The sequence below is a fragment of the Lonchura striata genome, chromosome 13 (assembly GCF_050655825.1).
Source record: "Lonchura striata isolate lonStrDom1 chromosome 13, ASM5065582v1, whole genome shotgun sequence".
Classification (NCBI taxonomy): domain Eukaryota; kingdom Metazoa; phylum Chordata; class Aves; order Passeriformes; family Estrildidae; genus Lonchura; species Lonchura striata.
Window position 1 is genome coordinate 19,960,882 of NC_140715.1, and position 19,379 is coordinate 19,980,260.

At 52.1% G+C, this 19,379-nt stretch overlaps 2 protein-coding genes across 10 annotated transcripts in view; one reads left to right on the forward strand and one right to left on the reverse strand.

Annotated features, from left to right (window-relative positions):
- Positions 1–8,321, forward strand: part of ARHGAP26 (Rho GTPase activating protein 26) — a 101,274-nt gene extending 92,953 nt beyond the window's left edge. The window contains exons 21-23 of one of the 7 annotated variants that reach the window (XM_021541283.4): positions 3,249–3,359; positions 5,255–5,346; positions 7,006–8,321. In XM_021541283.4, the coding sequence (XP_021396958.2) occupies positions 3,249–3,359; positions 5,255–5,346; positions 7,006–7,094 (292 nt within the window). In that variant the 3' untranslated portion in view covers positions 7,095–8,321. Of the gene's footprint in view, positions 1–535; positions 2,955–3,248; positions 5,182–5,254; positions 5,347–7,005 lie in introns of those variants that run through there. The other 6 variants (XR_014958361.1, XM_077786638.2, XM_085591621.1 and 3 more) reach the window with 6 other exon arrangements.
- Positions 8,322–14,548: 6,227 nt separating this feature from the next.
- Positions 14,549–19,379, reverse strand: part of NR3C1 (nuclear receptor subfamily 3 group C member 1) — a 61,865-nt gene continuing 57,034 nt past the window's right edge. For all 3 annotated transcript variants that reach the window (XM_021541285.3, XM_085591625.1, XM_021541286.3), the window contains exon 9: positions 14,549–18,702. In XM_021541285.3, coding sequence (XP_021396960.1) covers positions 18,550–18,702 — 153 coding nt within the window. In that variant the 3' untranslated portion in view covers positions 14,549–18,549. The remainder of the gene's footprint in view (positions 18,703–19,379) is intronic.

The window sequence follows — 19,379 nt, forward strand, 5'->3', positions numbered from 1 at the left end:
ATGAAAGAGCCAGGGTACGAGAAGGGATCACAAGAGAATTATTTTAGTTCCAGCAACTCCAGCAAAGTCTTGAGACAAGAGTTACTGCTTTTTTTCACGTCTTTGGGCAGCAAACTAAACACCTGCATGGGAAAGGTGGCGTGTACGGCCAGCACAGGAAGCAGGGAGGAGGATTTAGCTCCTAAGTTCATTTCCAAGTACTGTGTTTGCTGGAAGAGTGGGATTGCCAGGGGGACACATGGAATGGAAGTGCAGGTGGCCCTGCAGGTGCTGTGGCACAGTGCCCTCCGTGCCCTGCCCGTGCCCAGCAGTGCTGGGATCACAGCCTCTGCTTCCGAGGCGCAGTAGGAGCAGCAGGAAGGGCAGCAGCCTCAGGATGCCTTGGGCTACTCATGGAGTTCCCCCAGCTGCTTCTGCTGGGGAAAGGTCCAATCTCACCTTGGAAGACTAATGTGAGGCATTGCTTTGTTTCCTGTTCTGATGGTTTTGGTTCTTAGCCGTTTTCTCTGTTTTGTTTCCACTGTGCACCCAACAGGAAGAGCCCCTCGCAAAGCTCTCCCGAGTAAGAAGAAGGAAAAAAACATCCAGCTGACATTTGCTGCCTGCAGGCAGCAGCCAGAACTTCCCCCCAGCCTCTCACCATCTCTGCTCTTTTTGTGAGAAGCAAAGGATCCTACAAGAAAACTGCTTTCCAAAACGCCAGAGACCTCGGGATAGCCCATTCCCTCACGTGCACTGACACCTCCAGCCAGGCAGGACTTGGGTCTGGCAGTCACATAAGCTCAGGAAGGTGAAACTGAAGCAGCAGCTTGAAAATAAATACCTGTATTTCATGGGAGGGAGGTGAACCCTTCACACCCATCATACCCCAGGGTCTGTCGGTGCTGGGCAGCAGCTCAGGTGAGTCCTGAGCTATCCATGGCTTCTTCTTGAGGAAATGTTCTGGAAGGACTTGCAGAGCAGCTCAGTCACCGTAGGACCATGTTCATCTCCTCTGTGAGCACCTGGTGGGCACGGGGTGCTCTGCACACCCAGTGCACACACTGGCATTAGCCAGCCACTCTCTCCGTGGGCTTGCTGGGCACCGAGTGCTTTCTGTGACACCAAGGATCCAAAGACACCAAAATCCTGCTCCAAATTAGTGGCAACTTCTTAGGCAGAGGCTGGCTAAGTGTTGGTTTTCTCGGGCTTTTTCCCTGATTCCTCTGAGTTCCTGCTGGTTGCATTCCCCACTGTCAGGAGCGGAGCGGGCGCGCTTGTGCAGCAATGGCAGCAGCTTGGGGAGAAATGAGAGCTGCATTCTTTTGCCATGATTTCATCTCAAAAAGTGCAGCAGCAATTTCTGGTCCTGGAGCCCTGTGTCGTTGGATTTTCCTTCCTTTGTGCAGTGGAGAGGACCAGGGTTGGTGGCAGACACGGTGGCCATCCCATGCTGGCACATCGGTGCCATGTCCCAGTGGCCATCCCATCATTGGCACACCGGTGCCATGTCCCAGTGGCCACCATCCCATCATTGGCACACCGGTGCCATGTCCCACTGGCCATCCCATCATTGGCACACCAGTGCCATGTCCCAGTGGCCATCCCATGCTGGCACACCAGTGCCATGGCCTCTTGCACCTCCAGCCTGCTGCCCACAGGCACAGTGCTGGGAGGGCAGGTGGGTATTTGTGGCCACTCTCAGCAGGACAGCTGAGGTTCTCAGCCACATTTTGGTCAGCAGCTCATCACACCTCCAAGTCCCACCTTGGCCAGGCTCCTCTTGAAGGGAATTGCTAGGCCATCTCTTGGAAGAACTCGTGCTTAAAGGGTTAATTTTGGCAGTTTGGGATGACTTGGTGACCTTGGTAGCACCTCCAGTTTGGGGGTGGGGATAGATGGAGTATCTGGTAAGTACCAATGACTGTCAGGTTTGGTTAAGACTAAGGAAAACTCGTTTTTCAAAAGATAGTTTTGGTGGTAGAAATGCCAAATGATTGTTTTTAAATAGTGATGATTATTAGCAGAACATTTTAAGGATCTCATTGATAGCCTGCCTGACAGCATTCCCTGTTTCCAGCCTCTGGTGAAGCCATGCTGCCCTCACTGCTGTATCCATTTCTCTGTGTGTGTAATCTTCTGACATAATAAAGGTGTTGCCTGTAATTTCAGAGGGAATTAATCAGCGTCTGTTGAATCCAGTGACACAGCTTCTGCAAGGAGTCAAGCCAAGAGTTTGGCCTTAAGAGATGGTCCAATTTCCAAGGGGAAACCATCCATATCATAAATATCCCCCCGTGGTGGCAGCCAGAGGACACTGGGGAAGGTTAAACGTTGGTCTGAACTCCTGCAGGGCTGAGGTTCTCCACAGGTTCTGGAGCCACTGTTCCCTGAATCCCTTCCCTGTGCCCCAGGAGGCCCCAGCTGAGGGATAAGGACATCCTGGGGGTAGTGCCCTGTCCCCACCTCATCACAGACCTGTGATCAGAGGCACTGTCCCTCTCTCAGAGAGAAAACACAAGTCATGATGCTTTTACAAAGCTTCTTGTTTTTACAGAGGCATTTGCAGTGTGGAGAGACATTTCTGGTGTTTTATCAGGGATGGAGTTTCTAATCTGAATTGGATAGGGAATACCAATGAGTGCTAAGCAGAGAAGCAGTAAATTAATCAAACGGGTATTTTAGTACAATAATTGCTTTTTGGTGAACTTGAGAATTGAACAGTTTGGAAGGACCCAAAAACTTCCATGTGCAGTTACCAGTTCAGTAACTTGATTCAGCTCCATTTGACAGCTCTGGCTTCAGGAATCAGCACAAGGGGAAAAAGGGATGTGAAACATGGGAAACAAAATAATGACATTTTTATATCCTGGATGTATGAGCACCACAAGTGGCAGACCGAGGGGGTGGAGGCTGCGCAGGGGCACCATTAACATCCAGAAACAGCAGCACTATTTCTGGGAGCTCTGGGGGAAGCACGAGGCAGGTAAGTGGCCGTGCTGCAGCACAGACCCTCGGCACACGGGCCGGGTGTGACAGCGGGGCAGTGGGGTGGGGGTTGACTGGAAGATCCAGCTCTTGTTGTCCAGACAAATGCAGACCCAGCCTTGAAACACTCCCCAAGGTCTTGGCACTTCATTTTGTAGCTGTGTCTCACGCCGGGAATATTCCCAAGGCGCTCGCTGTCGTTGGCTGTCGTCTCTGTGCCTCTGGGTTGCTGTTTGTTGCTGTGGTTGCACGTTGATAAGGTCTCTGGTTATGTCTTGCAGCCCTCAGAATCCAAGCCCAACGTCACCCCTCTCACCGTCCTGGCCCATGTTCTCTGCGCCATCAAGTCCTATGCCCACCTCCTCTACGTCCAGCGACTCATCCCCCATCAGGTCTGTTGCACAACTCGCTTGGCTTTTTGTTGCTTTTGCTGCTTCTGTTGAATTTCCCTGGTTTCCTCCACTTCACTTCCCTTTCCCTTGGCATCCTGCTCGAGCCCTCCCAAGTCTGCACTCAGCAAGAGGGGAGCTTCCCAGCCCTGCTGCCCCAGGAGAGCCCCCTGGAACCCCCCGAGCCCCGGCTGGAGCCCGCAGCCCCCGGGAGCCGTGCTGGGTGTCACTGCCGGGCCCAGCTCAGCTCAGCGCTGCGCTGGCTTTGCTCTGCTCTGCAGCAGGTAAGAAGTGCACTGCGAGGAGTAAAGAGCCCTTGGAAAGCTCTGCCACCCCGGGTTTCTGGCCGTGCCTCGTCTGGGATCTCAGGAGGGTGACGGGTGTGGGGTGGCACAGGCTGCTCTGTGCCCAGGCTAAAGGTCCTTGGGCATGGCTGGGGCAAACCCTTCCTGGAAGCTGCAGAGGAGCCAGCGCAGGATTCCCAGCCAGTCCCGGAGCAGAGGGTCAGGCTGAGCTGTGTGCCACCCCCCTGGGGTCTCCCTGTGCCCTGCCTGGGGTCCCGTGCCCTTGGCACCAGCGCTGCCATCGTGCCCTGAGTGCCCCGTGAGCCTGAAAATTCCTTTTGGTTTGCACCTGGTGGTCTCAAGCACTCCACGTGAGCGGTGGCTCCTCGGTAGTGAAGGACCCTCTGCAGTGGGAGGATTGTTTGCTCATCCTGGTTTTTAAGTGTTTGGGAGCTGCTCGTGTCAGGCAGCTGGAATTTGGAGAAGAGAGATTTCCATTTTGGGGCTCTCTTTGCAGCAAAGCCAAAACCATCCCCAGCTCCTGGGTTTGGAGTTTGGTGTGAAGGGGAGCTGCTCTTGCCGTGAAGCCTTGCTGCTTCCCTGGGCTCATCCAAGGAGCTCAGGGGAACTTCAAGTCCTTGGAAAGGTAAAAATTGATAAAACCACTGATCTGAGAATGGTGACACCTTGTTCCCCACCCCAGCAGCTCCTGGGGGCACTTCATGGCTTCCCTTGGCCGTGCCACAGCTGAGCAGCAGTGCTGGATGTGTCCAGCTGCTCGAATGGCCAGGGCCTGGCACTGGCACTGGCACTGGCACTGCAGCCTGGCAGCACCCCAGCTTTCCACCAGCCCTGCTCCAGCCCCAAGCTGGGAAGGATGGGTGGGGATTCCAGGTGCAGGGACTGCTCTGTGTGCCTGTGCTGTGCCTGAGGAGCCCTGAGGTCCCTCATTTTCCACTCTCTGCCAGCAGTTTGCTCCATTCCAGTCTCTCCCTGCTCCAATTCCCTCCCCTGCAGCGTGGGCACGCTGACACTTCCAGCAAAATCTAATGGCTTTGAAATCTTTCTTGCCTTCAGGTACAGGCTCTAAAGAAGTGCAGCAAATTCTTCATGGACCTGCTTGCCTTTCTGCTTTGAAATAACCTTCCATAAATGCTAATTCTTCCTTGTGAAATTCTCCTTGTGGTTGCAGCTGCCCTTGGATGGGTTTGGCAGAGCGGGGCCGGTGGCAGTGGGTCACTGCCAGTGCTTGCTGCCACCTTTGCTCTGTGCCAGCCTCTGGTCAGCGATGGCTCCTGAGACACAGAACATTGCAGCTCCAGCCTCGAGCTGTTGTGGAGACCCCTGGGTTGGGCTGGGCACCAGTGTGGGCTGCAGTCCAGGCGGTGCCAGCTGGGATTTGGGATTTGCACGGGGTGAAAAGTGGCTCAGCCTCACTGATGTGTCCCTCGCTCCCGGCAGCGTAGCCGAGGAGCCCGGCAGAGCCGCAGCCCCAGGGGGTGCACAGCGCCGTGAGGGCGGTGCTGTGGGGTGCTGTGGGGTGCTGTGGGGTGCTGTGGGGTGCTGTGGGGTGCTGTGGGGTGGCTCTGTGCCCACTCGTGCCCTCTCTTGCAGCTCCCCGCTGCGCAAGGCCCGCGCGCTCTACGCCTGCAAAGCCGAGCACGACTCCGAGCTCTCCTTCACGGCCGGCACCGTGTTCGACAACGGTGAGTGCTGGGCTCCTCCAGGGCATGGCCAGCCGTGCTCCTGGCGTGTCCTGGGGGCTGCCCACCCTCTGCCCACCCTCTGCCCACCCTGGGGGCTCCACAACCCTCCCGTGGCTCCAGACCCTCCCTAAGCTCAAGGGAGACCCTGGTGAGCTGTGCCAGCCCCGGTGTTTGCCATACCCAGAGCTCTTCTGTGAAGGGGAGAGTCGATTCTGGCAGCACCAGAAACACTCTGGGTGGTGCTGTGATGTTGTGTGCAGGGGATGGGAAGGCCAGCTGTGCTTTTTCCCTCTGGATGTGAGCGCTGGAGCAAGGTGGGCTTTGCTCTCAGCCCACGCCAGTGAACACAGATTTGGTGTTTCCTGCACAAGAGTTTGTGCCCCATGGAACTGAGCAGCTCTGGCTTAATCCCAGTGTAACGAAAAGACTTCTTACTGCTTTCCAAGTCATTCTTGGCTTTTAAATGTTAAGCATTGTCATTTGGGAAGCTGCTACCACATGCACTGTTTTTGCCCTGGGATATAGAGGCGAATACAGCAGAAAGGGGAGGAGAATGAATACATGCGAATTAAAGACAATCCTTCTCCGAAGCAGCTCCATAGTCATCTTATAAATAAACATGGTCTCCCCTCTGAGGGCCTGTGGGAATCGGAGCAGCTAGGAGGGGAACAAGTTTGAATTAAATACATTATGTTTGCTGATAAAAATCAATGGATTATTCAAGGGAAAAAGTACACAGTGTGTTCCAGTCACTCAGCAGCACAGCCGGGGCTCACGTTGGCTGCAGGACCTGAGTTGGAACCAGCCTGGCTTGGTGGGAGTCTTGCTATGATCAAGGAACTTTCCAAACCCCAGTGAGGGCAAAGGGGTCTTGGCAATACTTGGAGCCAGGTTCCAGTTGGACTCTGGGCCTCTGTGAGCAGCAGCTTGATCCAGCTGGGGCTTGGGGCTGCTGCTGCCCACAGGGAGCAGCACCCACGTCTGAGAGCTCCAGTTCCTCTGGGCACGGAGTGAGGCAGTGAGGCCAGAGCTGCAGAGTCACAGGAGCCCCGGGAGCTGCAGGGGCTCTGGAACACCATTACTGAGGGAGGGGGGATATTCCTCTGCCTGCAGGCGTAACCCTGGCCTGGCTCCTGCAGAATCAGCAAATTTTTGGGAGTTGATTGAATAAAGAAAGGCTTTTGAGGACTGATCAGGTTTCTGGTTGCACACAATCAGGTTGCAGGGTTTGCTTTCCCACTGGGATTGTTTCCTAATGCAATTTCCCTCCCAGCCTGGGCCCAGGGCAAGCTGGGATGTGCATAGTTCAACCATGGCATGGAGTTAACCACAATTCTCTCCAACTTCCAAGAGACCTTAGCTCAAATCAAGAGAAGTTGTGAGCCCCTGTTTTTATCCCAAATGCTCCACTTCCCTCAGCCCAGCAGCCCCAGGCAGTATTAAGCCTGCAGCTGACTTGGTGAGGGAGAGGCTGAGGAGTCCCATGGGGATCAGGCAGGGACAGAACACTTCAGCTGCCTGAGCCCCTGGTGTGTTCACAGAACCAGGGAATGGTTTGGCTCAGAAAGGGCCTTGAAGATCATCTTTAACTCTGTTGGTTCCCTTTCTTCAAAATGAGCACAGGTTAAAGTCTCACCTGCCCTTGCCCTGTCTCTGCAGTGCACCCGTCGCAGGAGCCCGGCTGGCTGGAAGGGACCCTCAACGGCAAGACAGGACTGATCCCCGAGAACTATGTGGAGTTCCTATAACTGTGGGGGCACAGAGCTGCTGCTGAGCGTTCCATGGTATCCATGGCGAGTCCTGCAGGCCCTGTGCCCTCTGCCACCGCGTGAGCGGGGTGAGGACACCCCTGTGCCCGCTGCTGGATGTTTGTGTGGGTCGGACGTCGCCTCCCGTCCTGCTCCACAGGGGAGTGGTCCTGGGGAGATGGAGAGACACCCCAGCCCCGGGTGGGCGTGCTTCCAGCCCACATCCCAGCCATGGAAAACCAGCCAAGGGACAGCCACGTGCCCCGAGGGGCCGAGCTGAAGACTGGGAATGGCCGGAGCCACTGGAGCCCTGGGCCCCCACGGAGCAGGGTCCCACCAAGGAGGAGTCCTGTGCTCCCAGAGCCTTCCCCGTGCTTCCCTGGTGCCCCAAGCACAGCTCTGGGTGCTGCCAGGGAGCACCCCGAGCTCTGGGGCAGGGGAAGGGCTGAGCAGGCAGCCCTGGCCGTGTCCCCTCCCTGTGCCACGGCAGCGCCGGCTCTTGCGGGCGAGAGCGAGCCCTGGGTGGGCTCTGCAGGGCTGGCAGGGCTCAGCAGGCACCTGCAGAGAGGATGTTTTGGACCAAACCTCTCACACTCTTCTTTTTTATTTTCAGGATTTTGATTTTGTGGGGTAACCCTCAGTCTGTGCGAGGTGGGCAGCCCGTGCTGCAGCCCCAGACAAGCCCCAGTCCTGCTGTTTGGCTGTTTGGTACCTCCCCTCCCCAGTCCCACTGTACAGACACATCCTTGCTCCCACCAGCGCCCAGGCTGCTGATGTGCCCTGCTGGAGCTGCCTCTGCCTCTCTCCAGCGTTGCTTTTCAGGCCTCCCCTTGCTTGCAGCCTCGTCCGTGCCAAGTCTGTGCAGTGCTGGTTGTGCCAGGTGAATTATTTCCATCCTTGCGGGGCGTTTGCTGTCGCTGTGGCCGAGGTGGGGCTGTGGAGAGCCAGGGAGCAGCTCCAGGGAGGAGCCCCTGGGCTGCCCCAGCCCGGCTCCTGCCTCCATGGACACTCCACGAGGGCTCGGCAGGGCGAGCGTGCAAACCCTGCTCGTTCCAGGTCCTTTGGAAGGGAGGGAGGGAGGGAGAAGGAGGCCTGTCTGACTGCAGAGCCGGGATTTTGGGAGCTGGAATCATATTTTATAAAAAGAAAGTCTCAACCCCCAGGCCGTGGCGCTGGGGATGGATGTCGTGGCTTTTTTGTAAGTTTTAAAGACTTTGAGTGGCTGAATTGCTCTATGTGTCACTTTTTATTTTTGAAAGGATTAATGTATAAATAGAGTATCTTAAAATATTATGAGGAAAAGATCTATATTTGATATTTTTAGAAGAAATGTAAGGAGAGAAGCAAAGGACACTTGAAGCCAGTCACCGAGAGGCTCCAAAGCCCTCGACCCCCAGCCTGGAGCTGCTGCTTCCTTCACTCCGTGGTGCCCCTTTGAGAGAAGGGAGCTGAAATTTCAGCCCTCTTCACGTTTTTGTCCACAGTAATTAAACTTCCTGGGCTTTTGTCTTGGGGAAAAAAAAGAGGAAAAAGGCAATCATGATTTCCTGCTTTCCAGGGTGGGTGGCACAGCTCATTCCCATGGGATCACACCCTCTCTGTAGCATTTGGGGAACACTCTGGGCCCCTCACGTGGCTGGAGTGGTTTGGGCAGGGGTGAGGTCCCCAAAGTGCCTCGTGGTCTCTGCTCTGAGGTGTTGGATGAAGAAGGCGAGAGGTTTGTAGGGATAAAATCCGGTGTTTCCCTAGCTGGTTCATCTCCATCTTTGCATTCTGTAGCCAGCTTTTGTGCTATTTCTTGGCTTTCCCGAAGCCGAGGATGAGGCCAGGCTTTATCCAGCCCTGGCATCAGCCGGGGCTGGGCTGTATCCAGCCTTGGCTTAGGATGAGGCCGGCCTTTATCCAGCCCCGGCGTCGCTCCGTGGCTGGGGCTGCTGCTGGGACCTGGGGCTGCCTGGGGCGGGTGTGTGAGAGCCCCTCCCTGGGGCAGGGAGAGGGATGGGGAGGGCTGATGGAAAGGGTTTTAAAAACCCGTAATACTTCATCTGTCAGCACTGTGTTTGTGTTTGTTCCTGTGCCGACCGCTCCCTCCTGCCCTCCCGGCTGCTGCTGGGGCAGAGCAGGAGCTGGGCACGAATGGGAGCTGCAAACCTGCCAAGAGCCCTGCACAAGGCATTCTCTGGGGACAGGGAATTATTTAGGGACCTGCTTAGCCATGCTGTGTGAGCAGCAGCACCGTGCTGCTCCCGCCGTGTCCCCACAAAACCTTTCCATGCAGGGTCCCCCTGGGCTCCTTGGATACTCCAGTTACTCTGAGAGCAGAGTAAATTCCTTTCCAGAGGCACTTGGGAGCTTTTGGATGTGCTACCTAGAGAGTTTCTGGGAACAAAAGTCCCACACACATGTATTTACGAGATGTCTCCTGGAGGAAAGGAAATCAAACTGAGGCAGAAGTTATTGCTCTTACAGGAGAGCCAGTGGAATATTTTTTTTAAATTAAAATTTTCCAAAAAGAAAAACTTGTCTGGAACGCTTACTAAATGTTCCCATTTTGGGCCAGCTTTAATACTGTAGTAAACATTGGTTTATTCCAAGAGAAATTAAAGGTAGGAAATATTTTTTTAAACCAGCCTGACACAGCATTTGATGCTTAATATTAAAGTAATCAATTAAAATGAAACAAAAGCTGGGTGGTGACACTGGCAGTGGGCAGAGCCTCTCCCGTGGCCCCTGGTCAGTCACAGAGAGGGTGCAATGATGGGTGCTGGAAGTGACATCAGAAGAGTCTCTGGGTGCAGCCCTGCCATGTTTCACGTGGATGGCTGATGTTCCATGAACACTCTGTGAGTTTGGTCTGGGTTTGGTGGCAGTTGCATTAATTGGGGTGGGCTGGGTTTGGTGTTGGGCTGGATTTTGTGTTGGTGTTGCTTTGGTGTTGGGATGGGCTGGGTTTGGTGTTGGGTTTGGGCTGGGATTGATGTTGGGCTGGGTTTGGTGTTGGGCTGGGTTTGGTGTTGGGTTTGGGCTGGGTTTGGTGTTGGGCTGGGTTTGGTGTTGGGTTTGGGCTGGGTTTGGTGTTGGGTTTGGGCTGGGTTTGGTGTTGGGTTGGATTTGGTGTTGGGCTGGGTTTGGTGTTGGGTTTGGGCTGGGTTTGGTGTTGGGCTGGGTTTGGTGTTGGGTTTGGGCTGGGTTTGGTGTTGGGCTGGGTTTGGTGTTGGGTTTGGGCTGGGTTTGGTGTTGGGTTTGGGCTGGGTTTGGTGTTGGGCTGGGTTTGGTGTTGGGTTTGGGCTGGGTTTGGTGTTGGGCTGGGTTTGGTGTTGGGTTTGGGCTGGGAATGGGTTGGGTTGCTGGATTAGTTGGGCTGGATTTGGTGTTGGATTGTGGCTGGATTGGGTTGGGTTGGGTTGGGTTGGGTTTGCAGTGGGACTGGGGTTGGCTTGGGTGCTTGAGGCCATCTCCTCCTGTCCTGTCCCTGGCTGCCTGGAGAAGAGGCCCCAGCCCTGGTTCAGCTGTGGAGCACAGGGATGGATCAGGGCACCTGCACAGAGCCTGAGGGTGGAGAGACATGTTAGTGAGTGCGTGGTGGTTTAATACTCCTAACGAACCAGAAACCTCAAAGCAATTATAATCCGTACATTTGGGCTAATTCAGATTTTTAGCTTTTGGGAAATAACGATTAAAAGCCAAGGTTTTTAAAGAAATAGCTGTTTAAAGCTCTGTTCTCTGGCTGAGGAGCTGATTGTTTGCAGGTCATTTAGCACGATGCTGACGGCTCACAAGGTAGCACCTACCTATTACTTATTGAAAATCCTCCCTTCTGCTAATGAAGCTTATTCTGCTTCTAAACCTCAGACAAAAGGGTCTGCAAAATCACACCTGGGCTCTAAACTCACTGACGCACGCAGGAAGGGGGGAAAGTCTGCAGGAGCCGGGTGCCCTGGAGACCAGCCTGGCTTGGATTAGGTGGGGATGGCAGGCAGGGGCCCGAGCTGGGCCAGTGTGGAATTGGAGCAGTCCCATCTCCAGAGGGGCATTTCCGTGTCCCTGCTGTGCCCCCGTCCCTCTGGGACCCCCCCACAGCCCCCATCGCTCCCCATCAGCTGCTCCCCCAGGATCCAGCTCACCCCAGCAATCAGACAATTCCATACCTGCAGAGCCTTTGCTCACAGCCACCTGTGGGTGTAGAGCAGAGCAGGAGGGACAAGGGATGGGAGAGCTCCGGGATGGGCCCCAGAGGGGCTGGAATGTGGCTGGCAGTGCAGGATCCACTGGGGTGAGCATCTCCCTGGCACAGGGGCTGGAAAGGACTGAAATCCCAGCCAGTGCCACCCTGCCATGGCAGGGACACCTTCCGCTGTCCCAGGCTGCTCCAAGAACTGCCCAGCCTGGCCTTGGGCACTGCTCTGGGTGCCTCAGCCAGCCCTGGTGACACCTCGGTGACACCACGCTAGGACAGTGCCACCTCCGCTGGCCCCATGGATGAGGACAGCGATGGGGCAGCCCCGTCTGCCCCGTGCCCAGCTGCCCTCCCTTTCCCATCTCCCAGAGATCCTGGAGATGCCTTGTTCCTTTTTAAATCTTATTAATTTTGCTGCAGCCGTTATCATAAATATTTTCTGAGTCTGGGAGATGCACGTGCTGCTTTTCCCTCTGTTTTGCTGCTGGTTATTTTTTGCCAAGTTGGTGTTTGGCTGGGCTATTTGTTCAGCCACTGCAGTTGCTGTTTTTGCCCAGTTTTTGTTGGGTTTTGCTGCCCTGTGTGGTACCCGGAGCACTGCAGCCCCAGCCCGAGCAGAACCAATGACTCTGTGCCATCCCCATCGTGCTGCTGTTTATTATTTATTTCCCCAGCAACGGGGATATATTTAGCCCGGCAGCTTTGAGCTGTTTCAGCCCCATTATGCTCAGCAAACCCAGCAGCGAGCGGTGACCCAGGGGCAGCAGGAGCCCCCCGGGACCCCAGCAGGGACCCCCGAGCTGCCCCTGCCCCGGGCAGGGCTGCGGGAGGGGAGGCTGTGAGAGCCACATCCCTCGGGTTCCCTTGGACTTGCCAAGGGTTGGGCTGGGCTGGGCGGATTTTTAGAAATTATTTTTAGTAATTGCAGTGTTTGAGCCTCGCAGGCCAGTGCTGTGTTTGTTTGGGGTAGGAACACGTGTGGCTCAGCTGCAGCCAGCTGGAGGAACTCTGCCTGCCAGCCAAAAAGGGTAAAAAGGGAAAGGGCAGGGGAGAAATGAGGAATTAAAAATGCTGGGGTTTAATTCTGGATTTGTTCTTGCAGGAGCCCAGATAGGTGTGTGCTGGGACCAAGGCAGGGCCCAGGGTGACGGGATGGCAGGGACAGCCCCCCTGAGCCGTGTCACTGCCTGTCCCCCGTGTCCCCTCTCAGCTCCCCAGGGATGCAGCTCCCCATGTCCTGTCCCTGGAGATTATCTCCCCCCTGCTCTGCTCCCTGGGGACACGTCCCTGAGCCCCCAGCCCAGCCCTGGCACACCAGGTCACCTCCCTCAGCAGAAAGTGTCACCCATCTCCTGCAGCAGGAGCACAGTTAGTGCCCACGTCTGATCTGCCTCAGCAGTTTTGCCCCAGCCTTTCCTTTTTATGTGGTTTGATCTCAAATCAACAGATCCTGTAATTAGAAGGATTCCACTTGTTATTTTTTAACCTAAGGTTCCCTGTTGTGACCTCAGAGAATATCCTTCATTACGCTCTGGAGCCGTGCCAGGCCTGTGATGGATTGGGTAAGGCTTTTACTGCCACCAGCTCTCCTCCAGGTTGGATTTTATCTGCCACCAGCTCTCCTCCAGGCTGGATTTTATCTGCCACCAGCCCTCCTCCAGGCTGGATTTTATCAGCTGGCCCATGGGCATTGGTGAACTCCCTTCTGATGCTTCCTCTCCGTGCCGCTCCTCCAGCCAGACTTTGACAAGTTCCATATTTACACTTTTTTATTTTGAAATGTCCATGTACTATATATAATATAAAATGCATTTTCAGGCTCACCAATAATTGAAGTTGTTGGTAACCCTGGTAAGGAAATGCACCAAACTTGCTGGACCCTGGCAGGAGCTTGGCACTGAGAGCATCTGGGAGCCCCATTGGGATAAGCAGAATAAACAGCCAAGGAGTCTTTTATTCTGCAAAACCCCAGAATTTGTGCCTGACACGGAACAGCTCCGTGTGCCCAGAGCTCGACACGAGCTCACGCTGCCGAGGGGACACAAGGGACAAGCCAGCCCACTGGGGACCCTCCCGGGGGCAAACACCAACTCGAAAGCTCAACTCTTAAATGTCAGAACTGTAAAAATGGCATTTGATGGCATCTTCTCCTAACCAGTCTGAAATGCCATCATTTTACTGGGATCATGTGAACACAGCAGAAGTCATGAATTGCAGTCACATGCTGGGCTTCACCCGAATTTCCTGGAAGCTGAGGCTGGAGCCCAAGAAAGCAAAACCAGCAGAACAAGGTGGTGGGTGAGGGAGGGCAGCACCCCAGGGCCACGGAGCACAGGAGGGTGCAGAGGGAAGGGGCAGGAATCCTGCAGGGATCAGATCCTGGGCCGCAGATGCTTCTGCTATCCATGCTTTTGGAAATGGAGCGGGACAAAGGGGATTTTGGGTGGAATGTGACCCATTGAGGACTCGATGCACTGACCATGAGGCTGGAGCCCATGAGGCACCAAGCAGGTTTTATCTGAGTGTCTGGTGGCTCTCCTTACAGCATCTTTCATAACTGTGCCTGAATAAACGTTGTTATCATAAATCCCATCCTTGCCTTGCCTCTGACCCCCATCTGCAGCCGTCCAGCTTGGGAATTACCGAAGGGAAATTTATGTAAGCTTTGTTTTAATTGCAAACAATTCAAAGAAATCATTCCCTGCTGGGAACTCGGCCTTTTCTGTTGCAGTTAAATGAGATTTTATTACAGCAGGCCTCGCTCTGTGGCTCGGGGGAAGGCTGAGCTGTGCTGGGGGAAAACCACGGCGGTTTGAGGGGTTGGAAACGTCGAAAACTCCAACATGGCAGGGAAGGAGCATCTTCTGCTCCAGGGCTGAGACTTTCTGAACACAAGCACAGCATCTTCACAGGCAGAGAGGCTCCTTCCAGCCCTGCTGATCTACCAAGTCCTTTTTGCTGGGCTCAATTCTGTCTCTGCACAGGACCCACCACCCGTCCCCTGCCCAGCCCACACCTGGGGAGCCCCGAGGCTGTTCAGCACGTTTTAATTCCTTCTCTCATTAATGTCTGGCAGCTGGCACCTGCCGGGGGAGGGAGCTTTTATCACATTCTGGGGAGTATCAGACAGTTGGGAACCACTGCAGTGACAAAATACATTTAAAACCATAGAATTCAGGAGGCATTGAGGTTGGAAGGGACCATAAACTCACAGAGTCCCTCCCCTGCCATGTCAGACCCAACCCTCTCCAAGACACAACAAATAATTCCACAAAAGCATTTTAGAGCCATTTAATGAAAAAAGCAGAATTTTATTATATGGTTTCTGTCCATTATTCAGCATTGCTGTAAATGGCTCACATTTACTGCAACTTCTGTACAGATGTGTGGCTTTGTATTACCAGAACAGCAAATTTAAATGAAAAAATAAATGTTCAACAATTCCACACAAGCTTTTACAGTCCAACATTTCACTGAGTAGGTGAAAACTACAGACTTGTTACTACAGAATTATTCAGCATGAATAAAAAACTACAACTTTTATTTTTAAACAGGAGTCACTGGTTTATTTTTTTTTTAATGCTGTTTAAAATTGCTGTGATAAAAATAATGATTTTTTTTAATAATGCCATACACTGGTATGATATAGGATTTGTCCCCAGTATATATCTTTTTGTTTAATATACAAAATAGAGTAATGACCCATCGCTGCCTCTGCTGTGGGCAGGGGGCTGGAGGTGGGGCGTTCCCACACGCTCCCAGCCTTCCCTCGGACACGAGGCCCCTGGCTGGAGAGGCCCTCGACCTTCACGGGAAATTTGGTTCCTATGAGACATCGAAGGCTCAGCAAGCCTGGCTGGGATCAGGCAGAGCGTGCCCGGCCTGCCAGCAGGGAATGCCAGCCTGGACTGGGTCGGAAGGGACCCTAAAGCTCATCTATCCCCCTGCCACGGGCAGGGACACCTTGCACCAGACCAGGCTGCTCCGAGCCCCATCCAAGCAGGCCTCCAACACTTGCAGGGATATAATAATACAATCTCTATAAAATCTCACTCTAAGTCATGTCCCTGAAGTCCTCCCTCTCTGGAGTTCGGCTGCGGGGCGTTTCCCACAGCCCACGTTCATCCAGGCACTTCCTCCTTTCCTACCTTTTCCTGTGGAAACGGCGAGGTCATTTTTTCGTTTTTCGGCATCGATTGGCACCAGTCCCCAGCCCCCCGCCCCGCGTCCCCCTAAGGCCATTGCGAGTCCTGAGCTGCCCCCGCCGTGCGGGCGGATCCGTGCACTTTGTGATAAGGCACTGAAGGGCCAAGGCCGAGTTCTCCCTGCTTTATCCAGAGTGCAGGGACTCCCCACTGCTACACGGACCACGAAAACAGGACACGGACTTCTCGCTGCTGGCTACAGCGCTACGGAGTCTCACCGGAGAACTGAAACTGAACAGCACGTACAGGACGATTCTTCCGCTACCATCACAGTTTCCTCTGCTTTTTCCTTAAATCCACAGACTACAAATGAATATACAGGCAAACAGACACGAGGGGCAGAGAGCCTCTCCTCCTATTCTCTCACAGGGGGATCACAGAGCCCCAGAATTTGGGTTGGAAGGGATCCTAAAGCTCATCCAGTTCCAACCGCCGACTCCACCACCTGCTGGAGTTCACTGCACTTGCTTCTGCTGGCAAAAAGGACAATTTGGGGTCCCTGCACCCCGACCCGCACACGCCGGCCCCAGGCTCCCACCGAGGGCTCTGGGGATGCAAGTTTAGAAAACATTCTCCAAAGTAAGAGCAGGTTTCCCCGACCCAGGAGCCCCAACCCCACCAGTACAAACTCCTATCTGTATCGCAAACGGGCGCGGGAGGATTCTCAATGACTTGGGCTGGAAGTTGTAATTAAAATCCTGACCTTTACCTATTACAAAATCTACATATTCCTTACAGATCAAAGAAGAGAGTGATTATTTTCTTTTATTAAAGATTCTATTTTACTCCAAAGTACTGAATATAGGATCTTTTTTAATAGGTATAACATTCAAAAAGAGCTTTAAGAAAGGATGAGAATTGAGTTTCCTATTTCAGTTGGAAACCAAGGTCTGCTCAATGTAGAAATGTGCTGTGAACACCCCACGCCCGGTATTTACATATTGCTGGCACCTGGATGTGGATTATTGCCCAATTTCTAAGCTGTTTTTGCTGTGACAGTTTTTGCAGCGGGGGCTGGTTCAGCCGTGCCTCCCGACCATACAGATAGGAGTATCCCCCCCAAAACCAACGGGAATTTTACACAGTGATTCAGTGAACACAACCCAACCCCAGACACACCCACGGAGCACAGGTTTCCCCCTGGAACAGAGCACTTCTTTGGATACCAACACCGACGGCCCCGGTGCTGCCTCCGGCCAAACCACGCGCTTCCACTCAGCTTATCTGTGACCCCTACAAAAAATATAATTACATGTATCATGATAAAGCAATCTGTCATCTAAAAATCATCCTTATTATACACTATACAAGCTATTTTACAATCATTTAATAAATTGCTTTTAAAGCTGCAGTAGCCCTTCCCTTTTTTTCTTGGATCAGCGAATATACCGATTATACATATTTGAAACTATAACTAAATATAAAAATATATTAGGTTTTGTATTTTCGCAGACGATCTTTCTCATTTCTATTACACAAACAATCTGGCCACTTCGAGTAAAAATCAAATTTTAGAGTGGCATAGTAAATATTTCAGTTTTGAGATACAGAAAATTGATAAGGTGCATGTAGAAAAGGCTACTACAGCTTCTAAATGTCGAAAATATCCTCATTGATGGCAACAAGGAGAAATCCACAAGGCCTATGGGAATTTATGGCACGCCAGGAATTCAATGTGAAGGGCTGCAGCCTTACAAAGACAGAAAGTTTGACGGACAACTCTAAGACCACGAACTCGGTAGCGGAGCTCTCCTGCTCCCCAGGAAAGAGGCTGGAGCAGTCAGCGAAGGGTGCAGATGTGGAATTGGGGCTCCAACCAGGCGAGTTCGGAGCTGGGAGATCCAGTCCCAGCTGCTGGACAAGTCCCCGCTGGGAGGATCCTGGAGTCCCACAGGAGAACAGCCCCGGCCACGGGGGCAAAGCGCGTCCCCCCCGTCCGCGGGGTCTCCACAAATACTTGTGTGATGGCAGCTTTACGTGTATAGAAAACCGAGTTTCTCCACACAGAAGTAAACTTTTCTGAAGCTATGCATATTTTCCTGAAAATTTCCTGATGGGCAGTCAGGACTGATCTTCTTGGCATCAATGCAGCCCGTGACTCTTTGCGTTATGGCTGTTGCATCATATGCAAAAATCAGGCTTCTTTTTTTTTTTTTTTCAATATATAAAATAACCTGCTCATTTACATCCAGTTAGGACTGGGTAAATTTTCTATGAATCTGCATATCCAACACTTTTGCAATGTACCAAAAGGATTTGTTTCATCTGGATCTACTGAAATGAGATTTGAGAGTGTTCTCCCACCCACCCTGGCCCTTAGAAAAAGCCCAATTTTCATGGCCATTTTGCTGGTTGAAAGCATTAGGTTAGAAAAGCCCAACCCAGTTTCACAGGAGTCTACTGGAGTATTTACTGTCTAGAGGTCATTTAGGAAAGCTACGAGCTGCCCCACCTTAAAAAACCAGCTGTACAATAGGCATCTTGAAGTATTACAAAAAAATTATGTAAGAAAAAATGAACAAGCCGAGTTCACGGTATATAAAGTTAAAGGAAATTGCTAAAACCAGACAGTAATAGCTATAAAAGGCACAACTTCCCTTTTCTGATATACACTTGTAAACTTTCTTCAGGTTACATGCATAAACCAAAATACTACCTTAACTTTAAAAAAAAAAAAAAAATCCAAAACACTTTACTAAAATAAAAAAAAAAAAGCCTAAAAAATTGTCTCCAGCCAACTGCAGCAATTAATTAATCAATTAGCAGAATGTTCGTAACAGCCTCAGAGCTTGTCACTGGTGGTTTGATGCATCCAGGGATGGTGCACGAGGGGAGAGAGAAAATTTCTGCCAAAACCGATTTCTTTTCCTTTCCTTTCTCCCCAATCCTTTCCCAACGCGAGAAATCCGCTGCTTCTCCAGCCTAACTCTTGGCCCTCTGTAAACCACATGTAGTGCATAATTACAAAAGAAACACCTGCGAGGACAAAAGGAACAAGTTCTGTAGGTTTTCTCTTTACAAAACAAAGCTATCGTGTGACGGTTTCTTAAGGCAACCCTTTGTGTTAAGGCAGTCACTTCTGATGAAACAAGAGCTTCTTGATATTTCCATTGGAATATTTTGGTATCTGATTGCTGATGATTTCTGCCAACATTTCTGGGAACTCAATACTCATGGATTTATCCAAAAATGTCTGGAAGCAAAAGCTCAGAAGATTTTCAACCACCTACGAGTGACAAGACAAAGAATTACTTGCACATGAAGATGTTCAGAGAACATTCACCTCCCTCCTCCCCAGCTCCTGCCCACAGGATGGGGCTCAGGCAAGACGTGCACAGGAATCCTCGTTTAGTTCGTTAATTATTGTCCATGGCACTCTGATATGCACCAAACAAACAGACTGAGCAAGGCTTTACAAACTGAGGAGATTCAGCACCAATTCCCACTCCAGCAGATAAATAACACACACATGGATAAGCTAAATGAGACATTTCCAGGTGCTTGGTACAGCAACAAGAAAAAACAGTAATTCTGAGGTCTCAAAGTTACCCTTGTCTTAAAGACTGCTCGGTGCTACATGTGTAATTAGAATTAAACTGCCAAAGGAGATGGTCTGAATTGGAAATTCCTTCAAAATTAGATCACTGCTAACACCACACATAGTGCTGAGGCATTGTTTTCATGGAATGACAAACTATTCCATAAACTCTTTATTTCTTGGGCTCTGAGATAAGACTGCTTTTAAATGCCACGTTTCTGCTTCTACTCCAAAGTCAGTTACAGTTCCTGAGCTTCTCCTTTTCAAAGCAACGTAATTTTAAAAAACTGGAGAGGCTGGAAATGAGATTAATTGCTGTGGACTGCACTGCAGAGGCAGCCTGAGAGGACCACGTTTAAGGCTGT